We start from the raw sequence: 23982 nt of genomic DNA, 5'->3' as shown, positions 1-23982 counted from the left end.
GGTGCTGACGTACTTCCCTTGCTTCCACCTCTGTGGTTCTTTTGTTTTTCCTATGTACCCAAGCTGCACACTTTTCCTTTTCAGAAGTGATAGTGCTCTCATTTTATTCCCCTGAGCATTACTGCGGGTGCTCCACATCTGAGAGTGCACGCAGCCGCTGCTCGAATGTCCTCGAATTGTTGATAGAGTTCTGCACTGCTCCGTTGACTAGATAGACTATTGATTGAATGGGCATTTAAACTGCCCATGTAGCAGCACTCAGTGGCCTTTGAGTCGATAGACTATTGGTTCAAGGGCCTTCGAAATGCCCATGTGACGGGTATTACAGGAGCATTCACAGTTCAGTTTGCCGCTAATGGGCTGCATGCAAATCTGGAAGGCAGGGTAAAGTGCAATTTTTTCACTTTTGATCTCCGTTGGGTTCAGACCTCTGGCCTGGTGATTGCATCGTTACATGTTTATTGCTTTGAGTTGGGCGCTAGATGGTGCCACATGCTGGGCAGCTGTGCGCAGTCATGCTGCGTTGAAACTTATCAGCGCTTGCACACTGGCGGCGCATGATAAGCGGTAACAGTGCGAGCTGTGCTAAAAGTCTAGCTATGTGCAGGCTGTGCACCTCCTCCCACTGCTCGCGGTGCAACCGCGGCGGCAGCGATTTGCTGGCAGTGCTTAGTGCTCAAGAGTGCAGTCGCGGCTTGTGCGATTGTACTATCTATGGTTGCTCGTGGGAGAGTTCGGAACATCCAAAATCCTGCACATTGTACTCAACGCACTCCGGCCAGGCAATTTTACGTTTTTGTATCGCGCTGAAATTCGTATCAGCTGTGTTTGTATCATCGAGCGAGATTCTACTATATTGCCATGGATTAGTCGACTTCGAATAAAAGGTAACTCCCCTGCTCGCAGCCATCGCTGGCCGAAGAACAAGTTGACTCCAAGTATAGATCGCCGTTGCCCCGCTGCTAGAGGTAGCTAGAGCAGGAAGATGCATGTCTGCGGTGTTTCCTGCAGGATGGCATTGTGGCGTATGCACAGCTCAAGCAACAGACGCATAACAGCACAATCACGAGGCCATCGGTCAGTGTCCAACAAGGATAGAAGGTGACAGAATGGCGCACTTTCTTGCTTTCCACACTTGCATGCAACCTGGCTGGCTGCCTGGTCAGTGGCAAACTGAACTGCAAATGGTCTTGTAGTTTCGGATTCCGTCATGATGGACGCTCTGGAGATTTCCGAAAGTCTGCTCTTGCACTGTGTGCCACTTACTTGGGCAAAGGGTGCGCATTTTAAATTTTAGTTTGTGCAACCAATCTGCAGAAGAAGTAATTATTTTCATGAATGAAGCTTCATTCTCATTGATGGTAATGGGTACTGGTGCTCGGTGAGTACCGCGCACATTCCAGCCGACTCTAGCTTAGACCCTGCAATAAGTCGACCCCCTAATTTTGGATGGTCAAGTTAGCAAATAAGTAAGTGTTTTTAAGTACTCCAGGCAAAGCAGAACTTGTGCTTTTGGTTTTCAGCGCACCCGTTCTGCCTGGGTCTATCGGAGGAAGCGGCCAAGGTGGTCACCACGTATGACTGGAAGTGCCATAGGTGCAGAGTATGTGAAACATGCCACCAGCCAGAATCCACCAATGTGAGTACAATTGAATCATAGGTTCAATCCCTGCCACGGTGACCGCGTTTAAATGGGGGTGAAATGCAAGGTGTTTGTGTACTGCGCACCGTCAGTGTACATCGAAGAACCTCAGGTGGTTGAAATTAATCCGGAGCCCTCCACTACAGTGTTCCTCACAGCCTGTGTCGCTTTGTTATGTTGCACCGCACATAGCATTAACCATTTTTGTTAATTCGTATTGCACACAGAGTGGAAAATCAGCGATTTTGTTATGGTGTAGCAGTGCTACGGCTAGTGAGACGTTGACTTCTTGTTTTGACTCGGAAAGCATTTAGCTAATTGTTTTCTTGAGAGTACATCTAGTACTCCGTGTGTTTGGTGCATGATGGCCTTAGTTGCCTATGTGCCATGAAAGCGAACACAACAACACACAGTACATGTACAGTGGAACCTCGATTATACGTCCCCCGGTCATGCGACGACCCGCATTTTACGACGAATTTGTGCGGTCCCGGCAAAACCCCCATAGAGACAATGCATTAAAAACCGCGGTTATACGACGCAAATTTTAGAAGGACCCCGCTTCGTACGACGTCTGGCTCGTACCGTCCGTCAAAAAAGGTCGTCAGTAAACGCAGGCCGGGATGTACCGTATTTTCGCGATTCTAAGCACCCCCCCCCCCCCCCCCCCCCCCTTATTTTCGGAAAATGCATGCGAATCTAAGCCCCCCCCCCCCCCCCCCTTTTTTTTGCGCGGAAGAGAGCGTTGCCGAGGCCGCCAAGTGCGCTTGCTCTCTTTTTCGTGGAGCCTGTGCAGTCGGAGTCCCGAGGAGGCGCGGCCTGCGCGTTGTTGTGGTGACTGAGAGAAGGATGAAAAGGAAATTGCACAGGCCTGCCTACTGGCTCGAGCCGAGCCACCACCGCTGCCAAGTGCAGATAGAGGAGAGTTAAAAGATCAGAGGAAAGATAAAGAGAAAAGATAAGACGCGCGGCGTCGCAGCAACAAATGCGTCCGCCGGAGCGGACGCTGCTTAAAAAACAGATAAGCGGGCGAGGCCGCGCTCGCCGAAGCCGCCGAAGCGAGGACAGCGGCGTCCACGGCGCTTTTTGTGTTGCTGCGTCCCGACACTACAAGACAGATGGCGGCATAGAACTGTCTGCAGCTATTTTTCTTTTGAATGTTTCCTAAATAAAATGTTTTTTCTCGCGCCCGTTTCATCGAGATTTCGCCGCGAAAAGAGGGGCCCCGGGAGGGGGGGGTCAGTTTAGATTTTTCGAATCTAAGCACCCCCTCTCACTTTGGGCATCGCGATCGTGAAAAAAAGGGGGTGCTTAGAATCGAGTAAATACGGTAGGCACACTTTAGCCAGTCGATAACCGGTGCGCCTTAATCTTTCCACCTATCAAGAAAACCGCGCGAGCCCCTGCCCCCGCTGCTCACGGCAGCCTCAACGGCCATTTTATCTTGTTTGTTGAAGGCTAGCCCTCTGCCGGCAAAAATGTGCTGCATTTGTGTTCCGAAAAAAAAAAAAAAAAATCACGCTTGATTTTCGATTATACGACACCCGGATTATACGACGGTTTGGCGCGGTCCCCTGAACGTCGTATAATCGAGGTTCCACTGTACCAACAGGAATAAATTGCCACCATTTAGTGTGATGGCTAGTTAACACACACGGTCATTGCTTGTTGATCAACATACCTTGCAGCAAGATATGCGGATGCTGTTTTGTTGGCAGCATAGGTCTTCTGCTGCTATTGATACCTGCTGCAATGGTAACATGAAGATATGTATAAACGAGGATTGAAATTATTAACTGCTTGGAGGTTAACGGTGAATTGTTATTAATATATACTGATATATGACTAATATTAGTGGTACCTGTGCTTGTGATAATTGGGGCTGTTTCTGCTGTTTTCTTTCTTTCTTAGGCCCTTTTCATACTGTGCAAGAACTGTGATCGCTGCTTCCACCAGAGCTGCCTACCTTCTCAAGCAGTCAGTAGGTCATACCTAGGTGAGTGTTAATTGCAGCGTCAAGCATGCTGACGGGTGATCTGATACTTCAGGAAGCCTACATTCAGCGAAAAGCATGTTTGGCATCAGAAGACATCTCACCATTGTCTGGCCGCCTTTTGCTGAAGTGTGGGCTCTCTGTTGCTGCATTCAAATCCAGCATTGATTAGTTAGCTTCGATGACATAGTTATGATCGTATTTTGTACCAGTGCTGCATTTTCCGAGTGAAAGAAAAAGCTTGCAGAGTACTTGTACATGGCTTTTGCTGAATATGAGTAATCATGTAGTATGCATCTGTTTGCTTAGCTAGCTTAATTTGTCATCTCCGTCTACTAAAAGTACTGTGTTACTACTGAATCTAGCAGAATCACTCCACATCATCTCGCTGTGAACCTAGATTCCAGGACGTGTGCATTCCAAGCAGTGCTATGTTGCTGCAATCAAAACTGCAGAACATTCTTGCCGGGTCTGCCATTTGTGCTGCGAACTTATGACGCTTCAGCTTCAGCATTTTCTGACTACAGTAGCTGGAAGTTAGTTTCCGTGGTGCCAGTTTTAGAATTTGGGCAATTAGTCATGCTCTGTTTATCCACGATGTGACCCACATGAATGGCAGACAGTTATCAGATGATATGAAAATCTGCAAGTCATGGGCATTTTTGCCTGCAGTGCAGCCTGCCAGTATTGCTGTCGAGTTGCGGCACTAGATAGGTTGGCCACCTAATTACAACACTGAACAGGCAGCGTGGTTATATCACAGCAGAGTAGAATTCTGTTGCAAACTTCGCGCACGCAGAGCATTCCACAAAGAAAAGTGAACTTCGACACACTTAACAGCATACAAAATGTTACAATTCACTGACGATAGAAGCCAGGTACCTCACCACGTACTTGACACTGTATGAGATGTCATGAAATGGCCCCAAACGTAGTGCACTAGTCACGACAACACGCGTCTCGTAGTGCAAACTCAGTGAATACCTCCTTTATTAAAATGTCTTGTGGTGCAAAAAATTACCTGAAAAAACCCGAACTATGAAAATTTCTGCTGAATAGCCCAGTTTGCACTCGAATTTGAGCTCGAAAAATATAGCCCGATTTTTACTCCCCCAATTCCGGAAAAAATAAAACCCAAAAACGAAGGGCCCTGTTCATAGCCCGTGTGTCAGTTTAAAATGTTATACCCCACAAAAAAAAAAGAACTCTTATACCCCCGCACTGTCATTTTGGATGTGCATTATTAATTGCATTGATAAATTTAATTTGTGTCTTGCTATCAGAGAAATTTATATGCATATTTTGGAGTGGAAGTGTTTCATATTTTTGTTCAAGCACACCAAATGTGGTTTTTATTGTTTAAATTTCATATGATTTTCTTTTTTTTATCCAATTTTGAAGGCTATTCAGAATAATTCAATCTTGTTTCATGCTCCGTTTTTGTTTTCATTTCTGTTGTTTTGTTTATTTTAAAATTCAGCTTCAGTATAAGCTTGACAGTAGCTTGACAAAACCTCAACAAAAATTCTTCCTAGTGGAGCATCGAAACGAATATTTCTTCATCTTTGAGGCTTCTAAGAAAGATGTGTAGCTTTTCTTTGTAGCTGTTTGACCGCACTCAGGTGGATGTAAAAGTAATTATTCCCATTGTTGAAATTTATCCCACCTCGCGGAATTGCCATAAACATATTGAACTAGTATTTCAGGCTTTTGAGCAGGAAGCCATCAAAAAAGAGCTATTTGCTTTTGTGACTGTGGCTCTATTGCAATTAGTATTGAACTATAGTGGACTCCTGTTAGTACGAGCTCACTTAATTCAAACAGCTGGTTTATTTGAACTGGTTTTTTTGTCCTGGCAACGTCTAGGGTATTTATTTGAGCTCTGCTGGATTCGAAAAAATTTTGGTCTCCTTTGAGAAAAGTTAGAATTATTGAGAGTTGTGTTAGTTGGGTCTCTTACATTTGCTTTGTATCATTTTCGTATGCCCAGAAAAGTGTTCCCGTTGTACCGAGACCAGTGCTGAGCAAGCGATGACAAATGGCACGGCTCCAGAAGCCACGGAGAAAGAAAAGGACTGCACTGACAACCCGCACCCATCAACACCAAAACGACCAAGAATGACAAGGCATGCGCAGCGTGGCAACCTCCAAAATGTATGTCAGCCTAATGCTTCAGTCAGTACACCAGGAATGTCATGTGGCTATCACTACTTTCAAATGTAGCTGTGACAAAGCCACTAGGCGCAGATTTCCAGTTTGTGGTATGCAGTGAAACTTGTTATCGCGACCAGGTAAAACATCGTTAAATAGTTTGATGTAGCCAAAATTCGTAAGGAAAAATTTCTTGAAAAAAACACGCAAGAGCTGAGCATTCAATCAAGGGACGGCAACTCAGGTGATTCTTCCTAAAGAAACTGGGAGGCCTTTCTTGAAGTTTTATTTCTTTTTCGAAGACGCTCGTGGCAATTCTGGAGGCGGTAAAAACTGAATGCCAGTTAGGTTCGGTTCTCCTCACAGCACCCCAGCATGTAGCGATGTCAGGCCAAGAGCCAGTTAGTATGGTTTCCCCACATTGCAGCATGTTGCGTGGAAAAAGGTGATGTCGTGAGTGCTTTGGTAAATACTGATGCAAGAGGGTGCTTTGAAAAAGCTGTTTTGGGAGGGTGTGTACCATTAAAGCTGCCTTCATAACAGTTTACACTAATGGCCGGCAGCGCAGTCGTACTTTCTTCCCACGTGGAAGAAGCCTTGACAGCCTTTCTTGGCACCTCTGCAGCAGAACCAGTGTCAGAATGAGCCAATGCACCAGGATGTGGTGGCACCCTGCACACCACAGAAGACCTCCAGCCCACACAGCCCTGGTGTCAAGGTGTCTGATGCCAAGAGCAACGGTGACGTGACACCTCCGAGACGAGGGCGACAGAAAGGTTTGTGCCGATTTGCGGGCATTTGGCGTTTTTAGTGCACAGCCTAGTTAAGACCCACATTCAAAAGTGACGCGACTTTGATCATTGATGGAGTGCTGGACAGTGAGCACCTTGTGGGCTAGTTTACAGAAGGTCCCTGCCTGGGGTTGCAGGGTGCCATTTTGTAGTGTAGGCAGTCACCATGGTAACTGTTAGCATATGGGTGACTAGAGACTTACTTCAGGTGTTAAAAGATTTTTTAGTAGAGATGTAAAATGTATGGAAAATTTGAATGTAAAAGAAAAAAAGAGAGAAAGATCTTTTTTTTTCCCCCTGGCATATTGGAAGTATTGGGAAAATAGCTGAAACAATTACATGAGCACAATTTATTGCCATGTGTGCGTGCAGTTTGACAACAAAACTATATTTTTACTCAATTCTTGTACTTTAAATTCTACCTGGTGCTTTGGCATCCCAAAGACTGCCATTCACTGATGTGTGTGGTATTTCTGGGGGAGATATTTTTCTGCACTCACAGCCAAGGTGGGGCAAGGAATGCACATGGGGGGGGGGGGGGGGGGGGGGAGGGGCAGCACTGCAGGGCACAAGAAGTGTCCAGTAGACATGATGTCATCTGCTCAGTCTGTACAAGACTGCATGGCAACAATTTATTGAGGGTATGCAGTTGCTACAGGAGCCAATCAAATTAATTTGTGAGATCGGGGAGTTCACTACTAGTAAAATGACAGCACCGTGGATAAGAAGGAAGCCGTCTAACAAGCCAATCAGCATACTTCTACATAAAAACATCTGTTGAGGAAGTTGCACCAGAATGCCAGAACAAGTTTGATGAGCCGCTTTCACAAACGATCTACGACAGTGGGGCAACCTTGATGTTCAGTACTGGTGTTGGCTGCCAGCCTTCAAGCTTCAAAGGCTTCAAAAGTCTGTTTTGGGTGGACAGTGGTGTGTGTGGAAGTATCCTACCCCACACGACACGCCTCTGTCCGGAGCAGCGCTACCCGCAACAATGCGAGGTTGGTCTACGTAAAGACACATCACAGTACTAATTGCAGGTTCCATGTCCTGCCATTGGTACATGGTGGCATGCTGTGTGCCACTTCCGGTGCATGCGTGGTGCCCTTGCCAACATCTTTTGACTGTCACTTCTGGCTGTGGTGTGAACGCGTGATCACGCCTGCGCAGTGTGGTCAAGTGACCGTATGCCACGCAAATGAGGATGGAGAAATTGCGGCATCAGATGTGCTGTGTCTGAAATTTCAGGGTCTGAAAAATGTATCAGCAACCTTTATATTTAAAACAGCTCCATATAGAATCACATAGGGCTTGAGACTGTGATGCCCTAGTGCACTTTGGCTTGCTGCTGTTCGAACATTGCGTAACGCAATTTTGAAAGCATTTATTTGTTTCATTTTATATTTTAGTTGCCTTAGTCAGCCCTGCAGACCACGTCTTTTGGCGTATGCTATTGAGCTGTAATGAGGGGCATCTTTTTATTATTATCATTATTACTGTGTTTCAAGTTGCAAACTGTTCTCTTCGAGTCGAAAATATTCGCTTCGCTTCAAAACTGTTCAAACAAGACAACTATTCACTTCATATTTGCTTTGAACTGAAAATTCACTGAAAATGAACTGAAAATAGAATGCTGAATGGAAAGATTATGTTTGTTAAGGGCCAGTAAACTGTTTGTGGTTTTTTTTCCAACCTTCTGTGGCTTGAAAAAAAGAAGAAACAGAAGAAAAATTCTTTATTGTTATTATTATTATTTTTTTTTTTTTTTTTTTTTCAGAAGTTCTCTCACCCTCTCATGCCTGTTTCAGGTGTACATTAGCAGCTGGTGTAAAGAAAGCTTTTGTGTGTTCAACGTTGTGTTAGATTGAAGGGCTGAATCTTGTGCATTTGACCTTATTTGTGTTGTGCTGTGGTTTGCTGTTCTTGTTGAGCCTTCTTTTTGTTCGGACGCCTGAACTGTGAACGTGCACGCTGTTGCGTGCAGGCAAAACAGGCAGCAAGGATTCTGTCGCCGAGCTGCCGGCGGTAACAAGCCCCGAGAGCACTCCACGGCGCCGTGCCGCTAAGGGCCGCCTGCCAGTCAAGAACGGCCGGGGAGGTGCGCGAAGCATTCTGCGTGAAATGCCTGCTGCCAACGGCCAGTCTCCCAGGGAAGGGGATGAACCCCACTGCACCCTCGCTGGCTGTGATTCCAAAGGTCAGTATTAGTAGAAGAGAATGTGTGTGGTTTTGCTTTGCATAGATGACGGTTCACTAGTACCGTTTATTAGTGGTGACGGCATGTTAGAAGTCATAGCAAGCAGTCAAGGCATTTAGGTACCTTGAAGCACGATGTGAATGATGATTCAAAATTTTTCTTCTTTGTCACTTACTCAGATCTTGTCGAAAAATATTGCTTCGTCTAGCATTAAGAAGTGTGCCACCTGTAATTTTTGTCACGAATATGTCCTGTGCACTTGCAATGAAATCTAATTTGAAGTGCACCCACTGCACTCAGTGGTTGCAGAAGGTCATAAAGCAATCCGCATCATCTGGAACTTTTTAGCCTCTCACAAAATGTCAGCAGGCCGAGGTCACCTTGTTGTTTTCATGTGAAAATGTGGCCACCAATGTCAGAAATCAAATGTGGCATTCTTGTCCACTTTTACTTTAGCTACTTTGGCTCATTTTAATTGAGCATCATCCCCTGTGACTTGATTACCGCTGCACATTTGAATGAGATGCGAGGATTCACTGCAAATTTAGTGGCATTTTGCTAGTTTGCAGTGCATTTGAGCTGTTCTTTTGCCACTGTAAGCTCGAAATGTATTGAAGCTGCCATTATAGTGAGCAGTAAAGTAGTTGTGCTGTGTTGCAGCACAGAATTGAAAACTTGTTCGGGGGCTCAGAATTAGCGTGTGCCTGATCTACTTTGGTCAGCAACATAGTTTAAGCCAGCATGAAACACTAAGTGCTGCAAGGGTTTGAAGGTGCTCTGAAGGAAGGGTCATGGAACAGGGAGAGCGATCCACTTTTGTTATGTGTGAGCAGTCGTGCTGCCATAAGAACCAGTACAACATTTTCCTGGCTGTAGCTCTCCTCTTCAGTTTGGCATCCCACGAGGTGAATCTGTCGTTGTGTGGACTGTCACCGTTTTCCCAGGCCACCTGAGTGGCAGGTTTCCATCGCACGCCACGCTCGAGTGCTGTCCGCTGTACCACAACACCACGGCAGCAGACTGTGAGGTAGGTGCCACATTATCATGCCTCCGTGCTGTGGGTCTCATGAGGGACCCTGATAGTTCTAGTGTGTTGACAGTTGCAGCACATTAACAGTTATAGCGTAACATCCATTGTTCTTTTTTTAATGGAATTGTGTGATTGGGAAGAAAGAGTTGTACGTAGTTGCTAATGGAAGACCATCTTCAGAGACATTGAGTTTTGAAAAGCCCTTATAACGAATGCAGAGAAATTTCATTCTCTAATCACATTGTGTGGAAAACAGTGAAAAGTGTGTTGCTTGTCATGATTTTATTACATGAAGAAACACTGCAAGCACATATCTTTTTAAGTACTAAACAAGAGTCTTGGTTAAATTTGTATGCATGTCAAAAAACAATGGTTATAAACTAAGCATGATATGAAAAACTTTTTCTCCAGAGTACTGTCCTGTAATCAGAGCCTAACTTAAGTTCCTGAACTTCCTAGTGCATGTGGAAACACTGATATGTCCCTTTGGCCGTTTCAGAATTCCTAGAAGGCATACAATTTCACAGTAAGTTTGGTGCCTGAAGCTGAAGCTTTCAGAGGCGGTGTATGTTATAAGAATGTTTTTTCTGCATTGCTTTTTTTTTTCTGTGCTTGTCTTAATACCAAGGTATCTTTTAACTGTTCGCATTTTTTTCCCACTCTTTTTGGGTGCTTATCATTTCTACTATTCCCAATAGATCCAATGTGCAGTAATGACGTTTAGTCTTTTAGCTGTTTGTACTGTTAAGAGAGTACCTTGTGGGCAAGCAAATGTGTATTGCAAGCCGAATTTGTCATTTTTTTTAACTTAATTAGGTTTGCATAAACAAAACAGTAAATGGTTTCTTTCTGACATCTACTACTGAAAACGGTCCCTTCAGGAAACTGATTTGTTTCTGTTTGATTGATTGTGTGCATTTGTCTTTGGTGACGTGTTGCAGCTGCAGCATCTACTACTTACATTTGTGAAAGTGAAGTGAAATTTATTGGTGAATATTAGGGAAGAGGAAGCTTCAGTTCACAGTTTGCAATCGGGATTGTCTGGGTTTTGGTGCAGCCAAATGCTTTTCTGGCAGCTGCCGACTGTGTGGCACAGTAATGCTGCCACACCACATTGAAAGCATCTTGTGCACCTTGTCTGCGTATCTTATTCAGAAGAAATTTGTAGAGAGTTTAGTGCCCTGGCACTGGCGGATTAGTCACTGGCACTGTTGGGAATTCTTGCGTGTTTGGGGTGTGGCAGCTTTGCCATTGTCAGCGTATGTGGCAGTTGCATTCTGTATTCCATTTAGAGTGCTCAAACAGCATTGTGCTGAGCTTCAGTGTCTCTCAATGCTGGGAAAGTGGAGTACCGAACCCTGGTTGAGGTCATGATGCATGATAGCCTCCAGAAGTCGTATTATCTGCTGCGGCTTCGTGCTGCCCGTTGATTTGTTGGTTTGTGCATTATACGACACGTTCATGCTTACGCTTCCTCTGCGCAGGAGCAGTACAAGGCGAGAACCAAGAAGAAGACGGAGCGTCAGCAGCAGATTAACCGGTTGTCAATTAAGAAGCCTGTGAGTGCAAAGTGCTTTATGGTTTGACTAAGCCTCTTGAAGGGAAAGTAAACCAGTGTGTAGGAAGTATGTGCCAGAACAAGGTTGTAGGGGCCCCATTCTTTCAAGAATGAAGGACGTTTAGCTCTCAGGTCAGCATTCTCCAGCAAACTGTCTCTCAGAGTCTAATTTGTCTTTTGCCCCAAAACCTCCTTTGAAGCTTGTCTGTCTGCACCAAGCATTTTCCTGGACAACATTGAAGGAACTCCTTTTTATAGCTTACTTGAAAAACTGGTGATGTGGCACCTGGGCTAGCTCAGTACGACTAATGGAAGAATGTTGAGCCAGCTTTTCAGAAAAAAAATTGCCTGCTTGCGCTTCTACAACCTAGTGACTATGTTGCTCCCTAGATGAAGATATGACCCTTCAGTTTTAGGTAAAACCTGACTTTTCCTTTTAGTAACCCCCCCCCCCCCCCCCCCCTTGGAAGAATTGGCATACTAGCAGCTTGCATAACCAGTTTCAGAAAGCTATGTACAGTGAATTCATTATGATTAAAGACCTGTTTTGACACTTGTTACTCAAACCGGGCATTCACCTTAGGGTGACACAGACTTGTTGTCTATTTGGCACAATTGTTTTTTAAGTTGCACTCATAGATAGATAGCCAGTGCTAATTCTGTGCATCAGATGTGACAGCTGCTACATTGAAGTAACAAGAAAAAGGGGCCTGCCTCCAGGTGCAACCTTCAGACTTGTTTGTGAAGTATTTTGTCGCACAGGAAATTGAACGCAGATGTTTAATTCTTGTCATTGTCAAAACAACTTAAATTGCAGAATGGTGGAAAGAAAAATTATTTAGCTTCAGATTATTATCTAAAATATAGCACCTGATTTCTGCCTTCCCGAATTTCAAAATGTGTCAAGCTGAAGTACGTATGAAGGTCCCTAGATATATTACACAAACTACAAGGAGAGAGCAGTTGCAGAATTCTGTTGTCTGGGCAGCTATCACTTGTTTCTTTGGCTTTTTCCTGGGCTATTTTGAGGGCGTGAATTAACTATTGGCCCCCATATGATTGACTGGTGATTGGCGATTGACTGTGCACTTGTAGGCTATGCAGACACCCGAGCAGAAGGAGCGCTACCAGAAGCTGCTGGAGCAGCGGAGGGAAAAGCTGTCACCGAGGACTCGTTCCAGGGGAATACTGTGAGTGGATGTTTGCAGAGGGCTGTGGGGAATGGGGAAGAAAGTGTACGAAACTGTCTAAATGTCTTGAGGCATCCCTTCAGAATTTTCTTTTGCTCTGTGTTGGTAAAATATTGCAGTGGTCCAGGCTAGCTTGCGAAAGCACAAAATTTTATGCACTGGCATGGAATGATGGTATCACAGGTGGCTCAGAGCCATTAATGTGCTAATACAGAAGAAGTTGATAGTGTTCAGAAAGACAACCAGCTGCATACACTTGTTTTGCCCTAGTTTGCAGTTGTAGTGCTAGGTTCTACGTTGGTGCGGCACTTATTTGGTCCTTTCAGATGCATGTGGGCACAGTTCAAAAGCGAGTTCACTCATTTTACTATTGTTGCCTTGAGAAAGTGTAACACAGGACCTGGAACCTTGACATTTTGCATGATTTTGCCTTTGCATGCACCTCTTTTGGCTTTGTGGGTTGTTGTTTGGTTAATGCAAGCTAATAGTGGCATTAACATGTTGACTTTGGGAAATGCTCACTTTGATGGTTTTTTTTTTTTTTTTTAACGTGACAATAAGGAACTCTGACCGCGAGCCTGACTTGAGCAGCCTGACTCCTTTCTACGATCTGGATATGTTCCGGGAAGCCCAAGCCAGAGCAGCTGAGGAAATGGTGAGCATCAGGCAGATTTTTAAGTGCGCACCTAATGGACTTTGCGGTCCGTTGATGTCCCCACTGCAACCCACTACTGCGTTGTTGACTGGAAGCTATTCCGAGTTCACCAGCCATCTGTTCCCGCACTGCCCTCTAGAGCATCTGTGCATTTCAAGAAACTACTTCAGTATATGCGAGGGTGCTTTTATGCTTGTCTGGATCGTCACAGCTTGATATTACCATTGAGACGCAGTTTCTGACAAGCTGATCACCTTCCATAATGTTGTCTATGGTAGCGATTCCACGCATATAGTAGTCATCATGCATTTCATAGCACTCAAATTATTGAAATGCAAATGCACTTTAAATTTTCCTGCAAAAATTATTTTGTGAGGGGTTCAACACAGGAGAGCTGTAGTGCCATCTGCAAACCGTGACCATTTTAATCCTTTGCTAATTGTGATCTTTCATTAATCCTGCTCTGGCAAAAGCACCTTATCTCTCGTTTTTGTTTTTTGCTAGCAGCTCACTCTGTACTGTTCATCTGTGATTCACCCACCCTTTCCTTCACTGTTATTTCCTTTGAAGGACCATCAGAGGTTAACTTTGATGGTCAGTGTTACCGACTCAGTAGGGTAAGCCTGGCTGAAAGCTTTGATTTGGAGGCTTTTGCTAAGAAACGCCATTTAGCAGCAAACGTATGCAAAGAAAGTTGGGGTTTTGCCCAACCACCCATATTTTCTGTGGTCATGATATGCTCAACTCTTGAGTTTGTGCTACTGTCTTTCAGGGTATGACATCATGTGCGTTGCATGCGTCGTGAAAGTTTTTTAACTTTAATACCCGATATTTGTTTCGAAATTTTCATTAAAGCTAGTACTTATATCTCCAGTCATTCAAAAGTTTTTCAAGCTTCTGACTTAAAATTATCATATAGAAACGCACGCATCTGTTTGTGCTAAGTGATGTGATAAGTGACCTCTAGCAGCACCATTTTAGTATTTTGATTCTCACAGCACAGGTCAACTTGCGCATATAGCCGTTGTTTTCAGACAGTGTCGTTTTCTGTTCTGGTGCTTGGCTTTGAATGTGTAGATTGGTCTTTGGAGTTGGAGCATTTTTGTATGGTACCTAGTCCATTTAGCCACTGTCTAGCATGAAATGAGCATTAAGCACTCTGAAGGAAACTATGTATATGCTGTACTGCCCATGTACTATGCGCTGTCAGTGCAGGTTAAAGAACCCAGGGTGGTTGAAATCGGTGAGAGCCCTCCACTACAGCGACTCTTTCTTCTCTCTCCTTCCCTCTTTCATTCTTTCCTCATGTGGCATAGTCCAGATGCTTACCCTGACAGACTGTTATTGCGTACTGTACAGGCCAGCAGCTGTAGTGCTATAGGTTGGTTGCCCTGATTGATAGGCTGTGCATGCATCGTGCAGGAGGTCCAGCGAGCAACAACACTGGTGTCGCCCCCTTCCTCGCGGGCATCCAGCAGCGGCCGGCAGCACCACCAGCACCATCACCAGGGCATCCGAGTGCTGGAGATGGGCCGGTACGAGATGGACGTGTGGTACAGCTCGCCGTACCCCGAGGAGTACCAGGCGCTGCCCAAACTCTATCTGTGCCAGTTCTGCCTAAAGTACATGGGGAGCCCCACCATTCTGCGCCGGCACACCGTGAGTGGCCGAACAGAGCACCTTGCTTGTGCTTACTCTTTGACTGGGCTCACAGAAGACTGTGGAGGAGCTGCTGACTGCATAAAAGAGGTCTGACGCTGGGAACAAGTGAAAGAGCATGTATGGTTACCCCTTTGGGAAAGTAAAAAGCCCAAAGCGTTTCTTTCTGGGACAAGTTGTGCATTGCTGGTGTTCCAAATCTTTTGAGGGAGAGAGGGATCCTCTTCCTTACCCCTCCGAAGCATAGGACTTCCACAGGCATTAGAGGAGCCCCACTGCACAGCCTAGAAGCAAACCCCCTTGGGCTCTTTAATTTTGGCAAAGGCTGAGCGTCATGCATTTGTGTTTGTATGCCTGCTGTGTCCTGTTTTGTGCATTTTCAAAATGAGCTGTGTGCCACCAGCCCATGTGATCTCAGTTGTGTAAAATTGAATGTGCCACTACCTGCAGCCTCTTTTCTTGAGTTAATTTGCACTTGCAGAGGAAAGTGAGAAACGTAGAAGAAAAGACGTCTGCCGAGATGTCCATGCTGAACTTTACTGAAAGTTGACTATGTTCATGCGGTGTAATAGAAAAAAGCACTAATGATAGATTTTTTTTAAGTGATCCACTCTTATACATGTTCCTTCTCACTACTGAGTGAAAATGGAAATCACTATTAGTCACATGATAGCATCATTGCAGCATGTATATTGAAATGCGTGCTCTTTTGTTGAACTAGGTATTCAAGTGGCCACTGTTAAGGAATAACTGTAGTAATGGCAGTGGTTGTCATAATTGGGGTTTAGCGGCTTAACAAGAACTAAGATAGTTGCTAAACTCTACACAGCTCAGTACCGCAGTAGTACTTGACTCGTTTTATTATGAGCAGTAAAACAGTATTCCCTACATTTTTTTTTAATCGTGCTTTTGGCTATTCTATTTGTTGCCTTGCTGGTAGTAGTAGCACTTTTATTCAGTAGTATCTTCACGTGTACTACGACCCAAATAAAGCTTCTCTGTTTTTTGTAATAGTAGTATATATCACTCATTGTGACAGATCAGTACGGGTCTCACATGCTCTGTGTAAAAGTAGCCTTTGGTAAGACCTGTACTATGAGCGTTATGGCCTTGCTGAGGAGGACCGGAGTGAAATTATTATATAGCCCTGCGTTCTGCGACATGGTAGGCAGAAGTCTAGATAATTGTGCAATCGAGAAGTCCCATTATGGAAAAACTGGAAGATAAAGGAAGACGAAGAAGCATTAGAGAAAGAGTAGGGGGTAGCCTTGATAGAATTCAGGAGCTTCTGTGTGCATCTGTTTGTTGGGAATGCTTTTCTGCAGCAGTTGTGCACAGTGTTTGGTGTGTGTATGTGCAGTTTTTTTCAACCACCTCCTTTTTTTTGTTTGTTCAGGCCAAGTGTGTGTGGCGGCACCCCCCTGGAGATGAGATCTACCGGAAGGGCAATATCTCTTTCTTTGAGGTGGATGGTGCCAAGAACAAGGTGTGCACTCATTCTCTTTGGTACCAGCAACGTTGTTGTTTGGAGAAGGGTTCTGCTGTCCTGTGCCCATGCATGCATGTCGTGAAATTCTATCATGTATTTTTGGTTTAGCATTCTTGAAAGGGTTTCAGAGCAGTGAAGCTTCGCATGGAGATCTAGTGGTAAAAACTCAAGGGAAAAAGCTTTGGCAGGCTGCTTAATTAATGTGCAAATGAGGTTGGATTTATTTTTGATTTACTTTTTGTGCTTGCAATGCGTGGATGTCTTTGTTTTTGGAGTACTATGTAATAATCTCAATGGCTAAAGCTACCTAACTTTATATGATGATTACTGTATATTGCCGCGCATAAGTCGATGTTTTTTTTTTAAATGTCGTTCCAAAGTTGGGGGGTCGACGTATAATCGGAGTCGATATATATGCGGAATCTTAAAGTCAGCCTATATGCGGGGTCAAAAGTAATTTCGACCAAGTCTCTAATAATATCATGCCCCGTGCGCTCATAATTCCATAATAGTTGTCAGACACGGTCCTTAAGTGGATCTGCTTAAAGAAACTTGAATTTAATTGAGGTATGCACCAAAGATTTGTTTTAATACGAGAGCAACTTGTTATCAACAAACCAGCAGCAGCAGTGGCTCATAAGATTACGATCGCGACTGTGTCCTCACATGCGACGACGAGTGAGAGATGTCTCATGAACAAATAAATGTTTCTTTATGACTCAGCCTTCTGAAAAACTTTTTGGGCGAGCTAGGATCGCAGGGTGTGGCAGTGTCGACTTAAATTCGGAGTCTAACTTTTTTTGCCCAAAGGGGGTCGCGAGTTGGGGGGTCCACTTACCGTATTTACTCGCATAATAGGCGCACTTTTTTTCCAGAAAATCCGGCTCAAAGTTCGGGGTGCGCCTATTACGCGGGGTAAAATTTCCGGAAATTTTTCGACTCGCAAAATTAAACACACCGCGTAAACGCACTCGTGTACGGGCCGCACCCCGTTTTCGCGAAGAAAATGTTAAAAAAAAAAGATCCGTGTAAGGGCCGCACCGAAACTTTGCACGACACACGCGGGAATAGCCTTTAGAATGCACGCGCCGAGGCCTCCGCGATCGGCTCCGGCTGCGCGCAACGGGCGCTTGATCGCGGAGGCCACGCACGTGCACAGGAGCTTCCAGACGCCGCCCACGGAGGGCGCCCAAGGCCAAGCTTATCATCATCATCGTTTTCCTCCGCTGCGAGCTTTCGCTATCTATATCGCCATCAGCATCTCCAGCTCGTTTTTTTTTGTTGTTGTTGTTGCTGTCAAGTGCCGGGATTTGCGGTAGGGCGATAGTTATCGTGGTTTATGGCTTTGCCGCGGAGCGTTGCTGTTTTAGCTCGATGGGCAAGCACCTTAACAGCTACACGGCTGGGAGTTTGCTCTCGAACACGGCAAGCGTGCGGCAGGTCGGAAAATACGACGTGGCCGAGAATTGCGGCAGTTGCGACTGCGGGGTCCCTAAATTTTCGTACGCGACTCCAAGCGCCGAGGTTTTCGTGGGCCTAAGTCGGGAACGTTTCCGGCTGGAGATGAAGCTTTCCAAACAGACGTTGAAAGTGAGCATCCCTGAAAACTGTGTGCGGCTGTTCCACGCGATGTCGTTGTACGTGCTGTGGGTCCGCAGCAGCTGCGACGGCAGCAGCACTAGTAGGGACTAGTAGTCAGTTCAGCAAAAACTTTGTTAAAATAAAGATTGGGAAGCGGGGGTGGCGAGGCGTCGGCTTGCAATCGTGTAAATACAGTATTGGTCACAGTGCCAAGTTCGGGGTGCGCCTATTATGCGCGGAAATAAAAAAATCTGATTTTTCGCGCCCAAACTAGGGGTGCGCCTATTATGCGAGTGCGCCTATTACGCGAGTAAATACGGTATAATCGGAGTCGACTTATAATCGGAGTCGACTTATAATCGGAGTCGACTTATAATCGGTAATATATGGTAATATGAACTGATACTTAAGTCCCATTAAAGCTGCACGTGTTTGAGGAAGTGAAAATCTCTGATTATTCGAGGATTGAAACCATTAACTCGAACGGGGCAGCTGTTGGGGCATGTCATATTGACGTGTTACCTGCTACCATACAACAATTCCCAGGATTCCAGCCAGCCATGGCACACAAATACTAGCTAAGGGAATGTACAAAACGCTGATATGGTGCACATATCACATATAACAAAGTCTAAGGAAGTAAAGGGGATAAGGTGGTCGTGGCTGATGCAGAATAGGGTTAACTGGAGAGCTATGGTGGAGGTCTTTGTTCTGTAGTGGGCATTGCTAGGCAGATGATGATGATGAAGTACGTGAACACGTAGTAAGAATAGTGCGCTGTGGATGGAGTACAGAGAGACTGATACCAGTGATATGTTAAGCAAGAATTATCCTCTAATGCATGTACATCTGATGAGGTACCATATTTACATGATTGTAAGTCGACTCGAATGTAAGTCGATTCTTCATATCGCATATCAAAAAAAAAAAAGGCGCGCCCATAGGCACATTCTAAAACGAAAATGTATTAGTGACTGAACTACTCGTCCACACTTGCACCATCGTCTTCACTAGTACTGTCTTGAACAAATAAATAGCAGCGCAAGGAGACGAGGACTAGACGAGACAACAAGGACGGCGCTGAACTTTTAACTTTTATTTCCAACGAATCGTGCGAACATATATGCACTCTGAACAAACCGGCGTCATCGTCAGTGCATGCGTAAATATGTCAGCTCTTTATCAGAAAGAGTGATAGAAGCGGAGCTAACACATGCTTCTCCCCGATTATAAATCAACTCTGATTCAATGATTTCGCGCGTTACAAGTTGATTATTCTTTTTTCTAACGACGGTGCTAGCAAGGTCTGGGGAACATTTTTCACACGTAAGACAGTGGGCGGCCAGAAGTCCTTCAAAATCTTTTCCTTTAAGGGCATTATCTACGTTTTTGGCATGTTCCCTCAACCTGTCATTCACGCATCTCCCAGTTTGGCCGACATAAGTTTTGCCACAGATTAACGGAATTTCGTATACCACGCCTTCTGCGCATTCAACAAAGGGCCGTCGATGCTTCTTCCCACTGTCGTCATCATCATCGCTGCTGCGGTCCCACAGCACATCCTTCTAACATCCAGCGAAATGCCCTACTTTGCAAACAACCGCACCACATTGCATGGAACAGCTGAAGATTTTGCCTTGCTGCAGCCACCACACCTGCCTGTACCACCAGTTCTGAAATGTTGAACTTGCGGCCTGGCACACTGTTGTTTTCATGCAGTGAAATGTCGTTAATTTGAACTGCATTAATTCAATTTTTAGATGATTCAAATTTATGACTTGGTCTGTTCATGCTCCATCAGCTTGTTAGCTTAAATGTGAATCTGTTCTGCCAGTGATCGTGCCCTGTCTTCTTTCCGTGTCTCGCAGGCTTACTGCCAGAACCTGTGCCTGCTTGCCAAGCTTTTTCTCGACCACAAGACCCTTTACTTTGATGTTGAGCCATTTCTGTTCTACGTGATGACTGACGCTGACTCAGAAGGGTGCCACATCGTGGGATACTTCTCAAAGGTGAGCTAGGTTCGCGGCACATTAGTGGCATTGATGGACACGCTTTATCTAGAGTGCAGTGTTCCATCACTGTGGATACCTCTCATTCGTGTTTATGGCAACTTATGTCATTCAAACACAGTGCATGTCAGGTACATGCATTGCCTTTACTAAACACAGTCTCAGGATATGTTTGGACTACATAGAAGCTAGCAGGCGGCCATGCATAGCCATTTGAGACTCTTTATGACGGAAATACAGTTATGAACTTCTTTGCCCTAGTACTTTTTTGTTCTGCCACTATTTACATAAGTACTCAGATCTTACTATCTTATATATCATTTGCGCAATTGCACCAGCCTTACTATCTCAAGCTGATCGCTTTTTATACCTGATGATGCCTTCTAGGATAGGTCTAGCTTTGTTTCAATGCTCATTCTTATAAATAGCCTCAGCAGCAGTTTCGAAGATTAGAGTCGGACAGGTAGGTGGCACAGATCGCAGCCCCCCGCATCTAGATGTGACTTCTTGCAAAAAGTCACCAGATCACAGAAAAATTGAGTTAGTCGATTTCAGCTGCCTGCCTTTTCGGCCCACACCCTCCACGTTCTGATGCACCTTCAAGCATTTCAAATCGCCACATCTTTGTTCTGCTGTGTTTAACTATTTATTTTTACCTCTGCACTATAACAAGGTGTGACTGTATTTTGTCCTGGGTAGTTTTATTTTGCTGTTTTTATCTTTACATGGCATCTTTAGGAGAACAGGTTTTTGTATACCTCAGTGACATAGATGCAGCAGGCAAGTTCTAAGGGATTAATGAAAGCACCTTGAGTGCTGTTTGATCTTTAAAGTGACCATGAAATGGTATATACTGAGGTTAGGAAAAGCGCACTAGCGATCAGCATACCATCACTGATCACCGCACCGCAAAAGTTTATAAGCTAGCTTCATTAACACTGAAGGTATCGGCAATTAAAAATGATGCTCCTTCTTTCCCCCCTCAACTCGTATGCACCGACGCCACACCACAGAAAAAAAAAGAAATTAAAATGGGTCAGGTCAGGACAGCACCTCTCCGCGCCTCCCACTCATGCCACCTGGACATGTCCAATGAGAAGGCATGCCCTGACTGCCCACTCATGTCATTAGGGCAGTGGAGGCTAAGAATGTGCGGTGAGATGTCACCCAGTCAATTGCGAGCTACTCCAAGCAGCGTTTTTTAAAAAATCATTACTAACCTATAGGGTTCCTGCAGAGCTTTTAAATTTGCTTCGAATACTCACAGCCACCTCTACATATCGGTTGCACAATAGAATATGACCATTGAAATAATTTCGGTGCTTTCATTACGCACTGGTATTGTCATCAGCAGGCCCTTCAAGATTTGGTTAATGGCAGGTAGTAGCACGAACGGACGGCAGATTTGCTTGATACACAGGTACTGTTACCCTTCTTACCAAAAGCTAAAATATCACATCAGATGTCGAGGCTTCAGTTTTGTCTGACCCACCTGGAACCGTTATTCAGAGGTGTTTTTGTGACTTCATTTCTTGCTGGCTTGTACGTAGTCATCTTGTGTATTTTTCTTTTTGGTATGTTTTTGCAGAGACTCTTCACTCTTCATTTTAATGTTTTTTTCTCTCTCTCTTTTGTATCAGGAGAAGAACTCGTTCCTTAACTACAATGTATCCTGCATCCTGACGTTGCCACCCTACCAGCGGCAGGGCTATGGAAGAATGCTCATCGACTTCAGTGAGTCCTAGGCGCGAATAACAACAGCCCTCTATCTCAACAATCTGAGTTTCGTTCCCTCTGCTTCATCTGAGTGCTGTTGCTGCCATTTTATATTCACTTTTGTAATACAAGCATTGGCTGCCCTGTTTGCATAATTCACATAATGCTAGTGCTGGCCTCATCTTTTTTTGTTTTATAAAGTTGGAACCCCTCCCCCTCAGATGATGAACTACACCTTCCTGAAGTTTTGATTGTGACAGTAACAACACGCACATCTGGCAGCTCTTCATTAGAGATGCTTGCAGATGTCCAGACTGAAAATTTGTCCTCAGTTGAACGGTGCTATCCGTGAAACATTACAAAATAGGAGATAGAAAGTTTTAAGGTTAGGAAGGATGAAAAAGTCAATGCTGGGAATATGTGACGCACATGAGGCTTGCATTGAATGCAAGCCAAAGAGCTGTTCTTATGCTGTCTGCTGGAGTGCATTGCAGGAGCAAGGATGGGGTGCTTTCAGTGTGGTACGAATAAGTGGGAATTTGATGAAATTTTCACTGCTTTTTTTAGTTGAGGACACAGCTGATGCGACACTATCAGTGTCTGTGGCAACTGGCTTCCTCGGCGTTGAATTTGTCTTTGCACAATCAAATGCTTGTTGTTGTCCGTGCAGGCTATCTGCTGAGCAGAGTGGAAGGAAAAGTGGGGTCTCCGGAGAAGCCCCTCTCGGACCTGGGGCTGATCTCATATCGGAGCTACTGGAAGAGTGTGGTCCTTGACTACCTTCGGCGCTTCCAGGGCAAAGAGCTGTCCATCAAGGGTCAGCTATTATACCTTCTCCATTCGTCTTTGCAGCTGAGGTCTTTTGCATGCATTGCTGTCGAAAAAATTTTTGAATTCTTCAGGCCACCAGTCTGAGGGATTCAGGAAATCAGTGTAGTTGTTATCAACTCTTCAGGCGGCCGCAACATGTGCCTTTCTGTCCGCCAAAGGCAGTGCCCATGCGGCATCAATATCGGGCCGCCTTTACACCATGATAACGCATTGTGCGTTGCTCTGTCAGTTCAAAATTTCGCTCCCAACTGTTTCAGTCCTTAGTCAACAAGTCATCGAGTGGGTCTACTTAGACCTACAGGCTTTTCAGTCTGCTGGTCAGGGTCGGGGTGTGCTTTCTTGCGCAGAAGCATTTTATGTATTTTTACTTTGCTTGCTAGTGCCGCATCGACACCTCGTAAGTGCCGTTGCGTGGGGTCACCAGTGTTCGTGGTTGCTGCAAAAATTAGTCTTGACCTAATCACATGTGAAACAGTTCATATTTACCAGATTTTTTAAAACATTGAATCCTATGGGGAACCAACCAAATGGTCTCACATTGTTCATCTTATCCAAGGATTCGTCTTAACTGAGTTTGTCTTAACGAGTGACTACTGTATTCTTATTTTAGTGTGTTGCCTTGGCACAGCTTTACCCAACTGTTTGGTGCATTCATTTTTACTGTGGTGATTGCAGCAGAAACTAGGGTGCTCATAGCTATGCGTTGGTTGTGTTTAATTTACCGGCACACTCCTGACTCCTCCCATTATGTTTCATTGCAGATCTGAGCCAAGAAACGGCAGTGAGTGCGTATGACATTGTCAGCACACTGCAGTCCCTTGGCATGCTGAAATACTGGAAGGGGAAGCACCTTGTGCTCAGAAATTATGTCAACACTGTGAGTGCCCTGTTATTTCTCTTTCTTTGGCCACCGACACCTTGGTTTCGATAGATCGAAGCTGCCTACCTTGAATGAATCCTCTTAGTATGGCTCTGTGGCCTTTGGTTGTAATGAATTCATTTGTGCGTAAATGTTTAAAGATAAGGAAGATGAAGACCAAGCAACAGTACTCCGTTGCCAGCACCGGTCTCCTTCGCACGAGACTCAAGCTTTGGATGCTGGCACTCATCCAGCCAAGCTCAAGTCTCTTACAAGGTTGAGTGGTGATGGCAGTGGAGTACACAGCACTGCCGTTTGGTCCTCATCATCTTCCATGCACAAAAAATTGAGAAACTATTCATGGTGTACTAGTCTAGCTTGCAGTTCCATTCAGCTTGCTGCAGTTGTGTTAGGAGACATGCCAATACTATGCCGTTGCATCTCATTGTCTCTGATGTGGTCTTAGGGTCAGTTTTTTTCCCTGGTGGCTTGTTCACGGTTGGAGGATTGAAAAGACATTAAAAGTTTTCATTTCTCCCAGCCCTTTCCGTACAGAGACATTCGGGCTAGCTTTTGTGTTCGTAGCATTTCTGCAATGGCAAAGTCAGTGCACCAGTGTGACTGCACATTG

At 44.9% G+C, this 23982-nt stretch overlaps 1 protein-coding gene across 2 annotated transcripts in view; it reads left to right on the top strand.

The window, feature by feature from the left end:
- LOC149340534 (histone acetyltransferase KAT7-like) overlaps window positions 1-23982 on the top strand; it is a 34074-nt gene that overhangs the window by 6231 nt on the left and 3861 nt on the right. For both annotated transcript variants that reach the window (XM_089549345.1, XM_089549344.1), the window contains 15 exons: window positions 1524-1639; window positions 3554-3638; window positions 5626-5789; window positions 6412-6562; window positions 8562-8774; window positions 9719-9801; window positions 11289-11363; window positions 12458-12552; window positions 13114-13207; window positions 14630-14866; window positions 16263-16352; window positions 19805-19945; window positions 21586-21679; window positions 22332-22478; window positions 23254-23369. In XM_089549345.1, the coding sequence (XP_089405471.1) occupies window positions 1524-1639; window positions 3554-3638; window positions 5626-5789; window positions 6412-6562; window positions 8562-8774; window positions 9719-9801; window positions 11289-11363; window positions 12458-12552; window positions 13114-13207; window positions 14630-14866; window positions 16263-16352; window positions 19805-19945; window positions 21586-21679; window positions 22332-22478; window positions 23254-23369 (1901 nt within the window). The remainder of the gene's footprint in view (window positions 1-1523; window positions 1640-3553; window positions 3639-5625; window positions 5790-6411; window positions 6563-8561; window positions 8775-9718; window positions 9802-11288; window positions 11364-12457; window positions 12553-13113; window positions 13208-14629; window positions 14867-16262; window positions 16353-19804; window positions 19946-21585; window positions 21680-22331; window positions 22479-23253; window positions 23370-23982) is intronic.

Source organism: Amblyomma mixtum, chromosome 6 (genome assembly GCF_055824585.1).
Source record: "Amblyomma mixtum isolate Tamu chromosome 6, ASM5582458v1, whole genome shotgun sequence".
Lineage (NCBI taxonomy): Eukaryota > Metazoa > Arthropoda > Arachnida > Ixodida > Ixodidae > Amblyomma > Amblyomma mixtum.
This window is presented reverse-complemented; position numbering and strand designations above follow the sequence as displayed.